Below are 18596 nucleotides of genomic sequence, written 5' to 3' on the forward strand. Positions count from 1 at the left end.
TCTCACATGTACTCTTTATTGTACCCTGAAGTATTACATGGTCTTTAATTTAACTGAGGTTAGAAGAGGGTGGTCATCAGTCCTGTCCTTAAACGGAAACTTCTAGTTGTTACCTAGGCTAATCCTGTAGCATTGGTGGTTAGGAGCCTTCAGTTCTTTTTAGTCAAAATAGTTATAAGTCCCTTAAACAACTGAAGTAATCCTGTACTAGACAGCTGACTTGTCATTGGAGACTTCTGGCATGTTTTCTTCATGTAGCATGTCCATTACCAATCTTGATGTGAGAAACTGTGTTCAGAATGGTTGAGAATCAAGGAGCAGAGTGATTATAACAAGTCATTTTGTAACTCTAAGCCATATAGCAACATTTAATGACTTTATGGAGAAGCCATCATTCTTGTAATGAATAATGGAAAATGCAATGCTTAATAAGGGATGTATAAAATGAAGTTTTTAAAAAAGCTTTTTATCTTAGATTTTAAAAATATACTTGCAATTGAAAAATTTCTCTCATTTCTCCCTCCAGTGCTTATCTGGGGCAGTTGTGTTGATAAGAGGACATTGAAAATTGTAGGAAAAGACCCTATCTGTTTAGCCCTATTAAACCCAACAACCCAACAGAATTATTAGGTTGTGGATTGTTTATTAGAGTCAAGAAATGCATTACAGATTCACCAAAATACTGTAAAAGGATATGACAGAGCTAATGAAGAAACTAATTTCTAGGTATAAAAGAAATCTCCATTTTAAATGCCTTTCTTCAAATGTTACCACTTTAAACTTTCTGACTGTACAGCCTGTCTCCCTCCCTCTTACTCCCTAACTCCTTTAGTGTCTATATCAAATTGTGATATGCTAAGTACTTCTTGCTCAGAACTCAGCTTCTAGCTCTCACTAGACTGTGAGCTCCATTGTGAGCAGGCATTTGATCTGGATTGTTGTATAGCTTGTTACTGCTGTAGCTCCAGTGCCTGGCTCTTAGGCACAAAATAAATGTCTATTAAATGAAATAATCAATTGCTGGAAAGTAAAGTTTTTCAGTGTTTTGTTATTGTTAATGTTATGCATATTTCTGAATAATTTTGCTTATATTCTGATAATTTTCCTTGGATTAATTCTTTTGAAGTAGAATTATTAAGTCAAAAGTTTCATTTTTAATTTAAGGTTTAGATGACACCACACAGATTGACCATCAGAAGGATAGTGTGAGCTCAATTCACATCCTCTGAATGTTTATGTTGTTTTTGACAAAACTTTTTTCTTTTTCTGTTGTTTATTTTTTTGAGACAGGATTTCTCTGTGTAACTCTGACTTTCCTGGAACTCACACTGTAGACCAGACTGGCCTCAAACTATCCACCTGCCACCGCCTTCTGGGTGCTTAAATCAAACTATCTCAATAAGTTGTTTTAATATTAAATACTTTTGATTTAGATGAAATCTTTTATTTATTTTTTTTCTGTTCCATTAGTAAGAAAATTTGGAGGAAACAATAGTATGGAGAAAAATAGAAAAAGTGTAATTGTCCATAGTCCTACCACTCAAATGTATACATCAAGACATCTAAAAATCAAATTTACTTGAGAAAAATTTAAGGACCAGAAAAATACTTAGATAATTCCAGATGATTTTATTCTAGGGAGAATAATTAACAGCACCTTGCTTTCTGGGGATGACATACAGAAGCTCTCCTGGGGTATCTTTTGTCTCATTTAGGTGCTCTATAGGAACTCTCAGGTCTTTGCCTACAAAAAGACAGGGAGAGTCTTTCTTTATATTTCTCCCCCTCAGTACTTTCTTTATATCTCTGTTAAAATAGTTTACCATTTTGAGGTATGTCTTTTCTCTGTGTGGTTCTCTTAGGAAAGAACTAATTCCATATTAAAGACACTCACTATTATCTGTGTTTTGGCCAATGTTTTGAGTTAGTGCACCAGGGTTGTTAGACACTCCATAAAGTTTTGTTGGATAAAGGCATTCAGGCTTCATTGGCAAATGTGGTTGGGGCACGAGAATGTAAACCTGAAGCTGCTGCTAGAGACTCTTTAAGAATACAAGTTCTGATAGACAGAATGTGTTCCTTTTTTCCATTTCTTAAAAAGGGTTGAAAAGACAGTGAATGAGCTGTTACCCAAAGGAGCTGTACTCTAGAAGAGAAAATGTGTTTAAATATCAAAACAACCGAACTGTCAAGTGCCTGCTGCAGTGCTCCCCAACTCCGCCTTTCTGGCTGAGTGTTAGTTTGGCTTCTTTCTGTATATGCCAGTTGTCCCGAGTATGTTTCCTCTTCCCTATTCCTGATAAAGGCTCAGAAAAATATTTGAATATTTCTGGATGTAGAAGGGGCAAGTTTAAAGACAAGGATGCAAAGAGATTACAGATTTAAGATATAAACTTCAAGACATTTACCATTAATGTGAAATGTTGGAGAGGGAGACATGAGCTTGGAGACACTCTTTCATGTGACTTGTTAAGTTGTTTGGCCTTTGTGTACCAAGAAAGATTTGGTGAGTTTTAGTCAAATTTGAATTTGGAATAAGAAATGTGGAAGATAGAATAAGAGTAGTTATATTGTTCAAGATTATTATAAAAATATGCAAAAAAGATTTATATCTGGTGTGAAAGATTAGAATTAAGTAAGACATAAATAGGTATGGAAGATGGATGGTGAGCCCTTCATCAGGTGGTGAAGAGATGGGGATTAAAAAGTTGATGAATAAGGTGTTGGGTATATTGGAGCGCGCACGCGCACACACACACACACACACACACACACACACCCACACACACACACCACGCAAGCACAAACACACATGTATGTATACATGCATGTGTATATGTGTGTGTATGCATATGTGTACACATACATGCACACACGCACATGTGTATGTATATGTGTACACACACACTCACGAGTCAGAGCATGAATAGAAGAAAACCTGAAGCTTATATAGAAATAGTTATTGATCCTCAGAATATCACACAAATATGGACATCATTCCAACTACAAGTTGAAGTGTGGATTTTGAATGGTACTAAATGAAAGTTTGGAGAATATTATGGGGTTTGGGGGGTCCTGTTTCTAGTCCTTGTCAGTTATTATGTATGGTAGAACTATACTCTTCTTGTAGGCTGGGAAGGTGAAGCCCATGGGATTAGAACTTTTCTCTCTCTTTTTTTTAAACAGTGTTAAGGCTATTGATGAACCTTGTAGAGCATTGCAATGGTGAAAAGCCAAGTTGGGTTGGGTTTTGAAGTTAATAGTGATATAAGGAAGTAAAGAAACTTCTAGAATGAAGAAATATGACTAGTACAGAGCTGTAAGTGAGGTGATATTATTAGTCACTGATATATATTTATAAAGACTAGTGAAGAACACAGGAGATAAGGTTTTTAGGAAAGAGAATTGTATGGAAGAGATAAAGGTCAGTTGGTAGGCTTTGGGAAGGGAAATTACCCACATGCAATTCAGCTTTTCCATATTTCTGGGTGAGAGGAGACTTAGAGTTGACTATTGATTCAGATCACAATGGTTATTCCAGCTCAATAGACTATCTTTTCTTAATTGCTTCAACTCTTCACAGATGCTAGAGAGGAAGCTCTGATCGTGTTACAGTTAGTGGATATGATGCCCAAAGGTGTTGGTCTTCTTTGGGAAGCCATTTGGGTCTGTTGGAACAGAGTGGTAAATGAATTTGAAAACTTGATATAAGGAGCTGTTTAAGAAATTAGGACTACTAGGTTATAAGGGAGTCTCTGGTAAGACTTAAGCAGTCACCAGGATTTTCACACGAATTGGCTCAGGTGTGCCCTCTAGTGTTAAAAACTATTGGGAAGCATATTGGCTTAGTATGATGTGGAAAATATTTAAAAATAATTGCTAATACTTTTAAATTAATGCCTGTTAATTAAATTGGCTATTCAAAATAAAAATTTGGGATCTCATTAGTTACAGCGTAGTTATTTAGTCATAAAAATCTTAGGCTTAAATCTCAGTTCTGTGGTGACTAGTCAGATATAGTAATCTCCACCTTCACTTTCTTTTTTTTGTCTCTTTTCAGCGCTGGGGGTAGAACTCAAGGCCAATGCTTAGCCAATGCTCTATTACTGAGCTTCTTTTATATTGTGGTTTTTTTTTTTTTTTGTGAAGCTTAAGCTGGATCAAATGAGCTAAGATATACATTTTCTAGCCCCAGTTCTTAGAGGCAAAGTGCCTCTTTTTTTTTTTTTTTAATGACAGGCTCAATTTTTTCCCCCGTGTGTGTGTGTGTGTGTGTGTGTGTGTGTGTGTGTGTGTACACTCTGTGTCCATGTGCATGCGTGTGCACATGTTTATGTGGATGAAGAGTGCATATAGAAAGCAGAGGTCAACATTGAAGGTCTTTTTTCTTTGCACTCCAGATTATTTTTTTGAGATAGTTTCTCTCATTGAACCTGGGACTCTGGTTGAATAGACTGGCTGGTTAGTAAAGCAGCACCTCCCACTTCATCCTTCTATGCCTATTTCTTCTGAGTTGGGATTGCAGGCAGTTGTCTCCACATCTGCCCTTTTTAAACATTCATGAGTGGGATCTAAACTCATGCCTTGCATTTGCCTAGCAAGTTCTTTACCCACTGAGGCATATCCCCAGCAGACAGAACCCAACTTTTGAGATTCTAGTTTCTTGAAGCAGTTTCTTGAAGATCTTTGAGAAGTACTTTTCGGTCTTTAGTATGTCTTTTGGGCACTGAACTTCGTCTCTATCAGAAAGAATTTGAAAGGAAACAAAGACCAATTCAGTAGTTGTGATTACTCCTGGTACTCCCTTTGGAGAAATGGGGGCTTTTGGGACTGATGGGAGAAATTATTTAAGGTGACCCTGGAACACTTTGGCACAAGATAGAAAATAAGTTTTTAAAAAGACTTAATTGGGGCATGTCCAAAGGGCCCACCACGGGGAGCCATTAGAAGAGTTTCTTACTAGTCAAAGGTAAGATAGTGGGCGGGGGGGGGGGGACATAGTTAAAGATAATTTCACTGAATTTAAATACATAAAGAAGTAATCATTGTTGGATATTATTTTGAAAATAAGACAAATTTTTTCTTTTCTGTGTAAACTAACATTGAGTCACTGTATCGAATAGTATAAGAGATGTTTTCTCTTTGTAGGAATGCTACAAGAAAAGAAAAGGTGTAATAGAATAGAACCATGGGCAACAACTAGTGAAGTTAGGTATCTAAGCATGGATCATTAGTACATGCTAACAGTTCAGAAAACCAATGAGGCATTGTGTGTCTCATGATAGAATAATATACTACCCCAGGGGAGAGATTGCCAAAATTATACAACACATCTTAACAGGTTATACCCACTTACCATTTAAATGAGATAAGAACAGCAGATTCAGACTTTCATTTTTTTTTTTTTTTTTCCTCCTCTGTGTAGCTTTGGATCCTGTCCTGGAACTCTGTAGACCAGGCTGGCTTAGAACTCAAGGATCACCTGCCTCTGTCCCCCAATTGGTGGGATTAAAGGTGTATGCCATCATCCGTCCCCCCCAAATTTGTGTGTTAATTTACATATAAAATACTAGGCCAAAAATTTCCACCAAAAAAGCTTCAAAGGCTTAGAGGTATGTTACAGAGAGCCAGGTTGGCCATGTATTGCTTATTTTGAGCTTGAGTGATTGGTTCATGTGAGCTTGTTATATGCTTCTTACTACTTCCTATATTTCAGAATCGTCTGTTATATTTCTAAATAGGATAAAAAGGTAGAAATACTGGGAAGAATCCTTCTCACTGTACTAGTGTCTATTCTTTTTTCTTTAGTATTACTTCTGCATGTAAACATGTTCTTATGTTTACCATGCATATGCCATTTTTGAATAATAGGCAAATATGTATTCTACTTTAACTGATCTTATTAATTTTTAATGCTTAGCAGTTTAAAGGATATCTTGTAGGGTATCTGTTGAATTTTCCATTAGGGTATACAGGTAAATTAAAGTAATTTGTTTCAGCCTTGTTGTCTGTTACTGTACAGAACTTTGGGTAGCCCCAAATGATCAGCTGTTTCTAGTGTAGTAGGAATCAACCAACCAATCAACCTATCTACAGCCTATCTACTTTCCTTCATTTCGTTTTTTGGTTTTGTTTTGTTTTTCTTTTGAGATAGGAACTTAAAGAGACTTCTTGCCTTGCCCTCCCAAGTGGTGGGACTAAAGTCATGTGCCACCATGACTAGATAGTAGGAGCTTAGTTTTTCTAGTTTTGCTGAATAGTCATTCTGGCCCTGGATCTTTATTTCTTATAATGTTACTTTGGGCTGGGTGCTCAGTTAAAGAACCTATGTAGCTGCTGGTGTGAACATAGCCCTGGGTTTGACCCAGGCACTTCCTTAAACTGGGCCTACTTGCAGGCCTGCATTTAGGATGTAAAGGCAGAGGATCCTACAAAGTTGTAAGTTCAAGCCAGCCTGAGCTATGAGGGACATTGTCTCAAAAAAAAACAAAAAACAAAAAAAAAAAAAAACACACACACACACACACACACACACACAAACACACACAAAACCACACACACACACAAAAACCAAACAAAACAAAAAACAAAACAAACAACCCCCCAAAACAAAACAAAAAACCCCAAAAAAACCAAACCCCAAACAATTATTATTTTGGTAGTACTGAGATTCAAACCTTGGAGCTATGCTGATCTAATCCCTCAAGAGACATTTTAAAATTACTTTTTTAGTTTTTGTATTTAGCCTTCTCTTTATGTTCCATATTAAATATTTTCACTATCACCAAGTAGCCAAAAAGTTTTTAAATATTTAGCTATTTCAAAATGATTATTGGAAGAGGCTATTGTAGTTTATAATTCTTATCCCGCCCCCTCTTTCTTTTCAGTCTTGGCTGTCAGTCAGAAAGTACAAGAACATTTCACGTATTCATATACCTTGTAATCCTTGAAAAATATTTTTAATTGTGTGTGCATATGAGTGTATAGGCTCTGAATCTTTTGGAGCTAGTTACAGGCTCTTATCAACTGCTTGATACAGATACTGGGAATCAAAGTCAAGTATTCTGCATGAGCAGTGTGTACTCTTAACCAAGACATCTGGGGGGGTCGGTCTCTCCCCCAACAAAAGCAAACAAACAAACAAACAAACAGTTTCAATGTGTAGTGCTGGCTGTCTTGAAACTCACTTTTTAGTTCCATTAGTCCATGCTGGCCTTGATCTCAGAAATCCACCTATCTCTGCCTGCAGACTGCTGGGATTAAAGGCATATGCTACCATGCATAGCTTACTTTAAAAAAGTAAAAAGTGTGTGTGTGTGTACGTACGTGTGGGCTTTGGCACATGTCTAGGTTAGAGGACAATTTCAGAGTTGGTTCTCTTTTCACCTTTATGTGAGTTCCAGCGATTGAATTCTTGTCTTTTGATCAAGTGCCCTTCCTTACCTGCTGAATCATCTTGCTGGCCTGTGAATTAGGATCCTATGAGCCCTTTTTGCCTATTTGCCTATTTGAGTGTTTCTATTGTTTCATACTTGTTATTAAACTTAGTAATTTTTTGTGAGTCTAATGGTCCCTGGTTTTGGTTAAAAAAAAAACTCTCTAAACTTGAAGTTTCATAGAGACAACAGTGGCATCTTTCAGATGTTGGAATTACTGAGTTATCACTGACTGTCTAGTTAGCACTTAGTGAACTTCTCCGAGTGCTGTAGCAGAGGCTTGTATTATATGCAAACATCTTTGCTGCTTAACATAATGAAGTTTTTGCTCTTAAGAACTACTGTGAAATTTCACCCTGTATTATATAAGAAGCCTACAGTATCAGAACATGTCACTTTATTTTGTATTCTCTCTCTCTCTCTCTCTTTTTAATTTATTTTAGGCTCCGTGCTCTGTCCAGTGGTGGGAGTATCACATCCCCTCCTCTTTCTCCGGCCCTGCCAAAGTATAAATTAGCTGATTATCGTTACGGCAGAGAAGAAATGTTAGCACTTTTCCTTAAAGACTACAAGGTAAGAAAATACAAAAAGAGTTGAGAATTATAGATGAGGTAACTATGGACAGTGATACTTAGTTTTCATCTTACTCCTTTCCTGCATCAAAAAACACAGTGGATAATAGTGACTGAGGGATGTGTTATCCTTAGAGAAGAGCCATGATGTCATTATGGGAACAGGTGGCTTTGTGGCCGCACTGTTGGTATCTCTTCCTTTCTCCCTTCTCCATTTTCCCCCTTCTCTCAGTTGTACCTCTTATCTTCTTTCCCAGTTAAGGTCCAGGGTTGAGGGAGGACCAGCTTGCTCTTCCTGCCCTCCTAAATAGAAAGGTTAGTGGAGAGAACTCTTAAAATGTAACACTTGATTTACCTAAAAAAGCACCAAGATGAAACAATGTTGACTTTTTGTATTTGACCAGGGAAGATAATATCTTGTTTTTCTAGATATACTTTGTTTTTTAATTTATTAGTAGGTGGAGAATCTCAAATTTTAGTTGCTAAGGACAGACATAGTTGTTTGAAATTTCCTTATCGCCTGCTTTAAGTTAAATATGGAGATTTGTATTCCTTTACTCTGTACTTTGGAATACCAGTTTTAATACCAAGTCCAAAGGAAGTGATTTCATGGGTGGAGACAGTGGGTGTGACTTGATATTTTTTGAGACAGGTTCTTACTATATAGTCTTGGCTAGCCTAAAGGTCTCTGTGTAGACTAGGCTGGTCTTGAACTCAGAGATCTGCCAGCCTCTTCCTCCCTCTGCTAAGATTAAAGGTGTGTACCACCATGCTTGGATGTGATTGGAGTTTTTATGTAAGTACTGTATAATTAACAGAAGTTAATTGAATAAGCTTTAATGTATTTATAATAATCATTGCTAGAAAATAGTGTCTTCAGTTTATCTTCCTGTAGTTGGAGAAATGACAATCTCATGGCCTTGTGTTTTATCAAACAGATACCTTTTGACCTTCTGGAGAAAGAATTCCTGCCTATCCTTCAGGAGGAGCCCCTGCCACCATTGGCTCTAGTGCCCTTTACAGAAGAAGAACAGGTTTGTACTTAGTTAGCTCAGTCTCCCAAGTGCTGGGACTAAAGGCATATGCCACCAACATCATCGGGCTCTGTTTCTAATTTTAAGGGCAATGGGAACTGTCCTCTATAAAATATTCAAGTTGAGGGGAGAGTTCATCATCCCAGAAGGAAAGGAAAGGGAATGAAAGAAAAGGCAAGGAAAGGCAGTTTTTGTAGAAGAGCATACTTTTCACTTTTCACAGGTGATCGCCTCCCTGAATTCTTACTCGTGAATTCATTTAACTACTAGAGAAATAAATTGACATCTTTAGCTTAGAGCATCCTGAAACTTTTCTGTCAGCACTGCCCTTGCCTGTTTCTTTTTATAGGTGTGGTAGTGATGTAAGAAAGTAAGATTTTTTGTCTAGAAGGTGGCAATTTTATGTAGTGACTTTAACTGTATATAGAGGAAAGATTGATTTTAATGAGTTTATAGATACTGCACTGCAATGGAGAAATGACGTTCTGTTAGAATTCTGTATTCCATGTGAAATGAAGAATCTCCTGAGTGCTGAGATTATAGGCATTGAGCAGTATGTCTGATTTTATGCATTGCTAAGGATCATACCTCAGGGCTTTGTGCATGATGAGCAAATATTTTACCAGATGAGCTGTATCCTAGCCATTTGACTCTTTTTTCTAAAAAAATCTCTTTGAGACAAAGTCCCCATTATAAAATTGACCTTTTAACATTTTGAGACAGGGTCCCAGTAGCCTAGCCTATCGTAGCCTTGACCTCATAGCTGAGGACTACCTTGAACTTCTGATCCTGCCTCCACCTCTCAGGTGCTGGGATTATAGATGTTCATCACCACACTCAGGGAAGTCCATCATTTTGTGTGTGCGGATATATGTGTAGGTACACATGGAGGCCAGAGAACAAACCGGTTGTGTATATCTTTTTGTAAATTATTAATTTTTATTATTATATTCCAGTTGCACATATGGATGGGTGCTTTGCATCATGACTATTCTGCCCTCCCATCTCCCTACCACATCATTCACTCTAATCCCATCTCACAAATCTCTCTTAAACGCTTATGTTTGTGACCCCCCTAAGACTAACCAGGGACACCTGTGTAACAGTGGATAGGAGTTTGGTGGGTTGGAAGGCACACAATAAAAGACAGTGATTTCCCCCTCTCCTAGAATTTATTAAAAACCATAGTTCAGAGGTAAAGGACAGGGCCCTGTAATTACTCCCCTTTATTTGACTGATTGTTGACAGGCTTGTGTGGGTCCAATACAGTAATTATAGTTGATACAAATTAATGATTTAACATTACGTTTTATTGAGTTTATCGGATGGCAGTTCTTGGCCCTTCAGACTTTTTTGTAGTAGATAGCCCTTCATCCTCAATGTTTGTGAGTCTTAAGAGAGACTGATATTAATGACTTGTTTAGGTCTGGGCCCATATCTGTGGTTTATTTTCTACATTTTGGGCAACTCCCACCTCCTGTATATGGAGACTAGGTCTCTCCGGATAGCAACTGACCAAGTTAGGTGGTGCTAACTGGCTGTCCAGTGAATCCCAGGAATCTTTGTCACCCTTTGAAGCTCTGGGATTCAAGCGTATGCCACTAAGATTGGCAGGCTGTTTTCTTTTTAACACTAATATGTATTTTAATTTTTAAAAATTATGTGTGTATGATTTGCATGCAGACAATGTGTGTTCACAAGAGTGCTTGTGCCTGTAGACCAAAGGTCAGATCCCTGGGAGTTGGAGTTATAGGTAGTTGTGAACCGCCTAACACGATTTTCTCTGGAAGGTCAGTACATGCTTTTAACTACAGAGCCATCTTTTCAGTCCCAGCTTGATAGTTTTTATGTAGGTTTTAGGGAATTGAACTCAGGTTCTAGTGCTTGGGCAAGCACTTTACCAACTGAGCTGTTTCTCTAGCACCAAATTTACTATTTTAAGGACTATACATTTCAGTGACATTTAGTATATTCACTAGAGTTCTATAGCTAGTATCAGTGTCTAATCAAAGAACATTATCATTGGTCCTCTCTCTCCTCCCTTCTTCCCTCCCCCTCTCCTTCCCTCTCACCCTTCCTCCTTCTCTCCCTTTCTCCTTTCTTTTCCTCCTTCCTCCCTCCTTTCCTCCTTCCTCTCCCTTTCTCCCGCCCTCCTTCCTTCCCTCTCTTCTTCCCCTCCCCTCCCTTCTGTCCTCCCCTCTCCTTCCCTTTCCTTTCCTTCTCCCCTTCCCTCTCTCCCTTCCCTTCTTTCCTTCCCTTCCCTTCCCCCTCATCCACCTCCCCCCTACCCCCCAGTAATAAAACGAGAAAAGGAAATAAAGAGGAGAAGCCCTGGGTTGACCTGGATTCTATATGGGTACACGCATTCTACCCTCTATACACACTCATGTGTACACGCATGCATGTCTACTCATGCAATAATAATGGACCAGAAAGATGACTCAACAGGTAAAAGCTCTTGCTATACAAGCTTGTGACTTGAGTTTGATTCTTGGAACGTATGTTAAAAATATCCATATGCACTGGCATGCATCCATAGTCTCAGCTTTCCTAAGGCAGAATAGGAGGAAGAGACAGGAGAACCATTGGGGAACCTTCAGGCCAGCTATTCTGGAGTAGGAAGCACAACAGAATTGAGAGGGCCAGGGAGATGACTTGGTGGATAAAGGGACCTCTGCCAGACTTGACAACCCAAGTTTGATCCCTTAGACCCACATGGTGGGAGGAAAGAATTGAATCCTAGAGTTCTTTTGCCCTCTAGGTGCTAGTGGTAGCATAGGTGTACCACACACACAAAATATAATAGTGATGATGATGATATATTAACAAAATAAGAGGGAACCTGTCTTAACAAGGTGGAATGCAAGAATTGACTTCCTTAAGACCTTTGACCTCCACACATACAGCATGGTACATGCTTTTCCTGCCCCACCAGATAAATAAAAACACAAATCTGTAAGAGATGCTTAAAAATAAAATACAAATATACAAAACAGTATATAATAATAATAATAATAATAATAATAATAATAATAACAACAACAATAACAGAAAACTCTTCAGTTGCACCCCCACCCCTACATGTGTGTGCCCTCCCTCAAGGGAGTTAGTGTTAGTGATACATATAGATCCATATGTGTATATGTGTTTTTTGACTGGCTCTCTATTGCCCAGGTTGGTCTCAAATTTGTGGACTCAAATGAGTTTTCTCTCTGTAGGGATTACATGTAGGCATCACTGTGCACAGTGCTTACATTTTTCCAGGTAAACATGTATTTTCCTTTTTATGCAATTGGTACTGTGTTTCAGACATTGTGCCTTTCTCACAAAAGCAGTTTTATTGAAATAATTCTCTGCATACTGGGAAAAGTTTCTGTTGTTTGAGTTTGTTCTCTGTTCATGGTGATGAATTTTCAGGTCCTTACTGTTGTTGTGTCTGAATTTTCCTTTTATAGTGCTAGTCTTTCCTTTACTGGTTTATAATATTTGTATGTGCTCCTTGTCTTTTCAGGTCTGTTGGATAGTTGTCCTTGATAAAGTTCTGAAAATTCTTACTACATTTGTGATTTTAAATATAGCTTAAGTTCTGGGCAATGAGCCTAGGGCCAATGTGCTAAACAAGCCCTTTACCTGTGCCCAGCCCTGTGCACTAATTTTTATATCTCTTATGTAGCTAACTGGCAGCATTATTTTGTGTTTTTCTTGTTTGGGGGAAATATTTGTACTTTTTGTAGGTATAAATTTTTTTCTTAGAACAATTTTGAGATTTCTAGAAATAACACTGGCCAGAAAAGCTTTAAAAGAAATGCTGGACTGTGACTCAAAGAATGAGTTAGGAAACATCCCATAAAATTAATTAACCCCTCCTCCCCATTCCTCCCTCCCTCCCCCTCCCCTCCCCCCCCCTCCCCTCCCTCCCTCCCCCCTCTCTCTGTCTGTCTCTCTCTCTCTGTCTCTCTCTGTCTCTCTCTCTCTCTCTCTCTCTCTCTCTCTCTCTCTCTCTCTCTCTGTCTGTCTGTCTCTCTCTCTCTGTGTAGCCTTTGTTGCTCTGGAACTCATTCTATAGACCAGACTGGCCTCGAACTCAGTGATCTACCTTCCTCAGCCTCCTGAGTCCTTGGATTAAAGGTGTGTGATACTACTCCTTGCTCCATAACATTTCTTAAGAAATCAGAGTGCAGTAATTGGCTACATGAATCATTGTGAAAAATTAAAGATTATTTAACAAATACTGTTTTAAAACTGTTAACAATGAATCAGCTACTAGAAATGAGGAAATGAGTGAATGTTGACTTTTCTTGAAATACAGTTTAAATTAAGAAATGCCTCATCCTTTAGAACATAGCAGAGAAGACTTGGAAGTCTTCTCGCTCTTTAAATTAGCCATTATTGGTTAATGTTTAGGTAGCTTTCATGTTTTGCTTTTATAAACAGTACCGATTTAGTGATCTATTTACTTACATTAATTTTTACATATATAAGTAGTAGCATTTTTGTGTTATGTGAAATTTAAGTATATTTTGAGAATTTGCTTGTTAAAGAGATTAAACTAGTTTGTACTTGGGCAGTAATATATGAAAGTACATGTGTTTCTCTATTTTTATTAATGATATATTTGGCATTATGTATGTATTACATGGGGCCCTGGTATATAAAATGCAGTTAGCACTGGTCTTTGTTTTTAGAAAATATTATTTTACTTATATGTGTGTTTTGCTTGCATGTATGTCTGTGCATCATGTGTATGCCTAGTGCCTACATAGGTCAGAAGAGGGCACTTGATCCTCTGAAACTGCTGGTGAATGCCATGTGGGTTCTGGTACCCAAGCCTGGGTCCTCTGCCAAGAGCAGCCTGTGCTCTTAACCTCTGAGCATCTCTCCAGCCTTGATTCCCCTCACCCCCCTTAGTATTGTAATACATTAATTGAGATTTTGGGACTTTGTAGACTTGTTTAATTTTAGTAATGCCAAGAGGTGTATTTAGTAGTTCACTGATTAATTCTTAACAAAAGGTAAGTTAATGTGTATGTTTTAACCTCAGTTTATTAAATATTACTAAAATATAGTTTGAAATTGATGGTTCTTGAGTTAGATATTTCCTCTTAACTTCTGTTTTCAATTTTATTGTTAGGTTTTCAGTTTTGAAGTTACCTGACTACATGATCAAAGAAAACTATGTTTACATGGATAATTTCTAAAAGTTACATGAACAAATCACAGTGAACAAAATTGAGAGAAAGATAAGCCTTGAGGAGAAAATGATGCACATATTAAAAATTCAATAATTATAAATAATTTTAATCAATTGAATATTCTTCAAAAGAGTGTAGATGTCATTTTAGTTGATTGGGAATTTAAGGATACTGAGAACTGAAGTGGAGTTGAGTTTCAGAAATTTTTTCATCTATACACTTTTGTTTTGGATGGTACTGGGCTTATGCATGGTGACTATAAACACTATGAAACTGACAAATGTTTCCAGCTCCCTCACCTCCTTCGAGATAGGATCTTACCAAGTTGATCAAACTGACCTGAAACTTACAGTAACCTATGCAGGCCTCAGCCTGGAGACCCTAGCCTCCTGAGCACTGGAATTATTGGCATGCACTGTCTTACCCAACCTAAAGTTCACATTAATTCCCTTGCAAGTTGGGCTGCTGACTCCATCAATATCTATGGTTCATGTCCTCGTGTCACACCCATGCAAATGGGTACTAGATTCTGGGTGTACAAGATCATTTAATCTGTTGCAGTAATCTTGTTTAAACCCTTTTGCAGAACTTTCTGTTAAAAGTCCAGGATTTTCTGTTTTTTAGTTCATTAAGACTTGTAATATTTCTTGTGACCTAAACTTCCTTTATTTCATTTATTCAGGTGTAGACTCATTTTTAACTTCCTGTCTTCCCTTTCTCATGGATACTCACTTCCTATTCTAATTGTACTTGATTATATTCCAGATTGGCTCTGGGTACAAGTGTAGGTTTGTACCTATATGATAGTGATCACATACACACTCAAGCACACCTAAGCACACATTATTCACGTGATTGACAGATGCACGCACACCTGTATGTCAGGTGATTATCCTCATACAGATTTTTACTTGATTCTTTTCCATTCACTTCTGATTTCTGTCACTCTAGCAATTACTACTTGGAGTTGCTATTCCACGTTGTTGAGTATATTCAGGCAGAAAAGGCATCTTTCCTTTTTACCATGTTCCCTTTGCTTTAGACCTTCTAATGATTGTCTTTTCTCCTCATAAGTGAAGAGATTTTTAAGTACCATTTTAAAAAAATGAAATGTAATCACTTTTATTATTATAATGAACTCATAGAAACACCACATAGTTAGATTTTAATAGCCACATAGGCATTTGCCCAATCCCAAACTCCATGCATCTCAGTGAATTTCTGTACAGTTAGAATGGTCACTCTTAAAAGTGCCAGTTTAACCTAGACTGCTTTTACAAAACTTTCCCTGCTGCCTGTTTATTTTGTCTGCATTTGGGTATGTAGAACACTTTTAGTTTGTTTTCTTGTATAGTATTTCCTCAACAAACTCCCTTGTGTAAGGCATTGATATCAAATTTGCTGTCAACTTTGCTGATCTGAAAGGTCTATTTGAAATTCTGGTAAGGCTAGCCTGGTCTATATAGCAAATTCTAGGGCAGCCAGGACTACATAGTGAGACTCTGTCTCGAAGACAGACAGAAAGAAATTGTTAGGTAACTAGATTTGAATGATCTTTATATGCTATGAAGTTATAGCTTCTCATTGCTTATAGTAATTAGATACCACTATATTTTATAGGTGCAGTGGGAGGTGGGAAGAAACGATATGTAGCTTTGTGTGTTTTATCCATTTTTATTTTTCTTTATTTTTATTTTTATTTTTTGGCAGAGAAACTTTTCCATGTCTGTAAATAGTGCCGCTGTCCTGCGATTGACAGGACGAGGAGGAGGAGGAACAGTGGTGGGGGCTCCTAGAGGTCGAAGTTCTTCAAGAGGGCGAGGTGAGCTATGTGAACAAAATAATCATGGAAGAGGAGGAGGCTAGGGAAATCACTAAATACTTTAATGCCTGATTGAAAATCAAACCAACCGCTCTTTGATGTTGACTGTAAATGCCTGAACATTTTTTTTCTGCAACCTTTCTGAAATGCCTTTCCTGCAGTTCCTGTTTTGGAGGAATGTGTTTCTAATTGTATAAGTTGAAGCAGAAGGAAGTCTAGATAGTCCTAGTTAACTTCTAAAGAGCACATTCTTATTGCTCACATTCTTCTTCCCTGGAGCTTTGTATTTTGGGACCTAGAGCATCCTGAAGGGGTTTGGTGGCTAGAGCCTCCTCCATGCAATATCGCATTTCTTTACAAAGATCATGTGCAGATATTATCATAGCCAAGAGAAATTTAGTGAGAAACACCTAGATACCTTTTAGGGGCTAGACTTCCTAGTGGTCAGAGCAAAATATAAACAGGCAGCGTTCCCCTGGCATAATGTGTAGTTTTATGCACTTATGTTTTTTTCTTAGAAAGTTGCTGATTTGTTATTCTTTTTCATTCCCTATTTTGCATTCATTGTTTTTTCTGTTAAAATCGTTATTCCTTCAGCATGAAACCCTATGTGGGTAGAATCATAACATTAGTCCAAACATTTGTTGTAAGTTTTCTCTAAGAGATGCTTTAGAAGTGTAACTGGGTGTCAGCAATGACCAAGGCCATTCATTGCCTTCACATTATGGATGTGGAATACCTACATTTCTTTTTCAATTTTATTTATTTCAAAAATTTTGAACATTATGTATACATTGTGGATAACTTATACAGTTTTTTTAAATATAAAAAATGGAGGATGTATTGTTTCATTTAGAAGGTGACTTCTATTCTGATTTGTGAATGATGAAGAGGCTAAAACTTTCATTTCCCCCCCCCCCCCCCCAACTAGGTACAATTTTTGTTTGTAATTTGTCTTTGTCTGGAATAGTACTTTTTAACCTGAGTATTTTTGTTAGACTCATCTGTAGAACTTAATAAGAAACTAGAACTTAATAAGAAACATCATTGCACAGACATTGAGGTGATTAGAGCTAGACATGTCTATTTCCCAAGTTGTGCCCACATCATCATTGTCTGGGATCTGTCTGGGATATTGGTATATGGTGATATTTGGAGATGGAACTGACTGATTATGTTTCTGGCCTCCCCATGGGCATTTCCCATGCTTTTCTCCTGTGGGATGAAGTGAGAAGAGGTTTCATTCTGGCAGCTTTCCCTCCTGTGCTCTTCAGGTCAAGCCAGAGAAAAATTTCCCTAATCAAGAGTACAGACCACACACATACTCCACCTGGTCTCTGTAGGCCTTAGAAAAACCTCACATATTAAGAAAGGAGCAAAACCCGGGTGTGGTAATGCTTCCCTGTAATCCCAGCACTTGGAGGGTGTTGTCAGGAGGGTCAGGAGTTCAGTCATACTGAGAGTTTATGGCTAGCCTGAGCTACATTAGATAATCCTACAGCAACAACCAAAGTGATCCCTCCCCCCCCACACAAATAGAAACAAGTGAAGTAAGTATTGATGAGTTTTCCTGTTTTGTTTCTTTGAAGTTTTTCTTTACAATCATTGCTTACACAAGACCCCATATAAACTATATATATGCTGAGACACACAAGTAGTAAATTAACATGCTAATATTGAAGGGTATAGAATTAATTATATGAATACACTCAGCTTTGTGAAAATACTTGTAATGCTATGGTCACAATGGTCTGTGATGCTTGTGTCTTTGTATTTTCACTTAATTTCAACTTTCTTGTTAATGATAACTGGATTTTCTTTTGATTGTAGGTAGTATCTCTTTCCAACTCAAGAAAAAACTCATATGCACATCTGCTGACTTCTAGACTTAGTAAATTTTACTTCTGACCTAGTAAAATTTAAATGAACAAATGGTTAGTGGAAACAATGTAACATTGTCAATTTTTTAAAATTCTAGTCTGGATGCTTTAAAAATTCATAAACTGTCACCTGCATCATTAACATTGTTAGATGGAAGCATATTTTAATTCTTAAAAAGATTTGGGTGAAATCTTAGGTAATAGGGCAGCCCTTAAAGTTTAAAACGTTGGTCACTGTGTTTTCCTGCTTGTTCTTGTGTATGGGATTTATATTTACAGATGACTTAAATGTGACAAGTTGGAGCTCTAACATCAGATCTCTTTCTAATTAGAAAAGCTTAGTCACATGAGCAGGATTAGGGCCAGTCACAGATGCAGGGCATATTTATGTATGTTTTCATTGATTTTTTTTTTTTTTAAATCTATTTCAAGACTAAAGTTTCAGTCTTTTAAAAGACAGGAGGGTTTCTCTGTGTAGCCTTGGCTGTCCTGGAACTCGCTTTATAGACCAGGTTGTCCTTGAATTCAGAGAGATCTATCTGCCTGCCTCTGTCTTCCAAATGTTGGGATTCAAGTTGTCCACCACCACCACTTGGTGAGAAAAATTATTATTTTTTAAAATACTGGTCTACAGAGCTAGTTCCAGGACAGCCAGGAAGG

General features: G+C 37.6%; 1 protein-coding gene across 2 annotated transcripts in view; it reads left to right on the plus strand.

Moving 5' to 3' along the window:
* Positions 1 to 18596, plus strand: part of Gigyf2 (GRB10 interacting GYF protein 2) — a 115860-nt gene that overhangs the window by 22614 nt on the left and 74650 nt on the right. For both annotated transcript variants that reach the window (XM_051190725.1, XM_051190726.1), the window contains exons 3-5: positions 7880 to 8009; positions 8947 to 9042; positions 15945 to 16056. In XM_051190725.1, the coding sequence (XP_051046682.1) occupies positions 7880 to 8009; positions 8947 to 9042; positions 15945 to 16056 (338 nt within the window). The remainder of the gene's footprint in view (positions 1 to 7879; positions 8010 to 8946; positions 9043 to 15944; positions 16057 to 18596) is intronic.

The sequence above is a fragment of the Phodopus roborovskii genome, unplaced genomic scaffold, assembly GCF_943737965.1.
Source record: "Phodopus roborovskii unplaced genomic scaffold, PHOROB, whole genome shotgun sequence".
In the NCBI taxonomy this organism is placed as follows: Eukaryota; Metazoa; Chordata; class Mammalia; order Rodentia; family Cricetidae; genus Phodopus; species Phodopus roborovskii.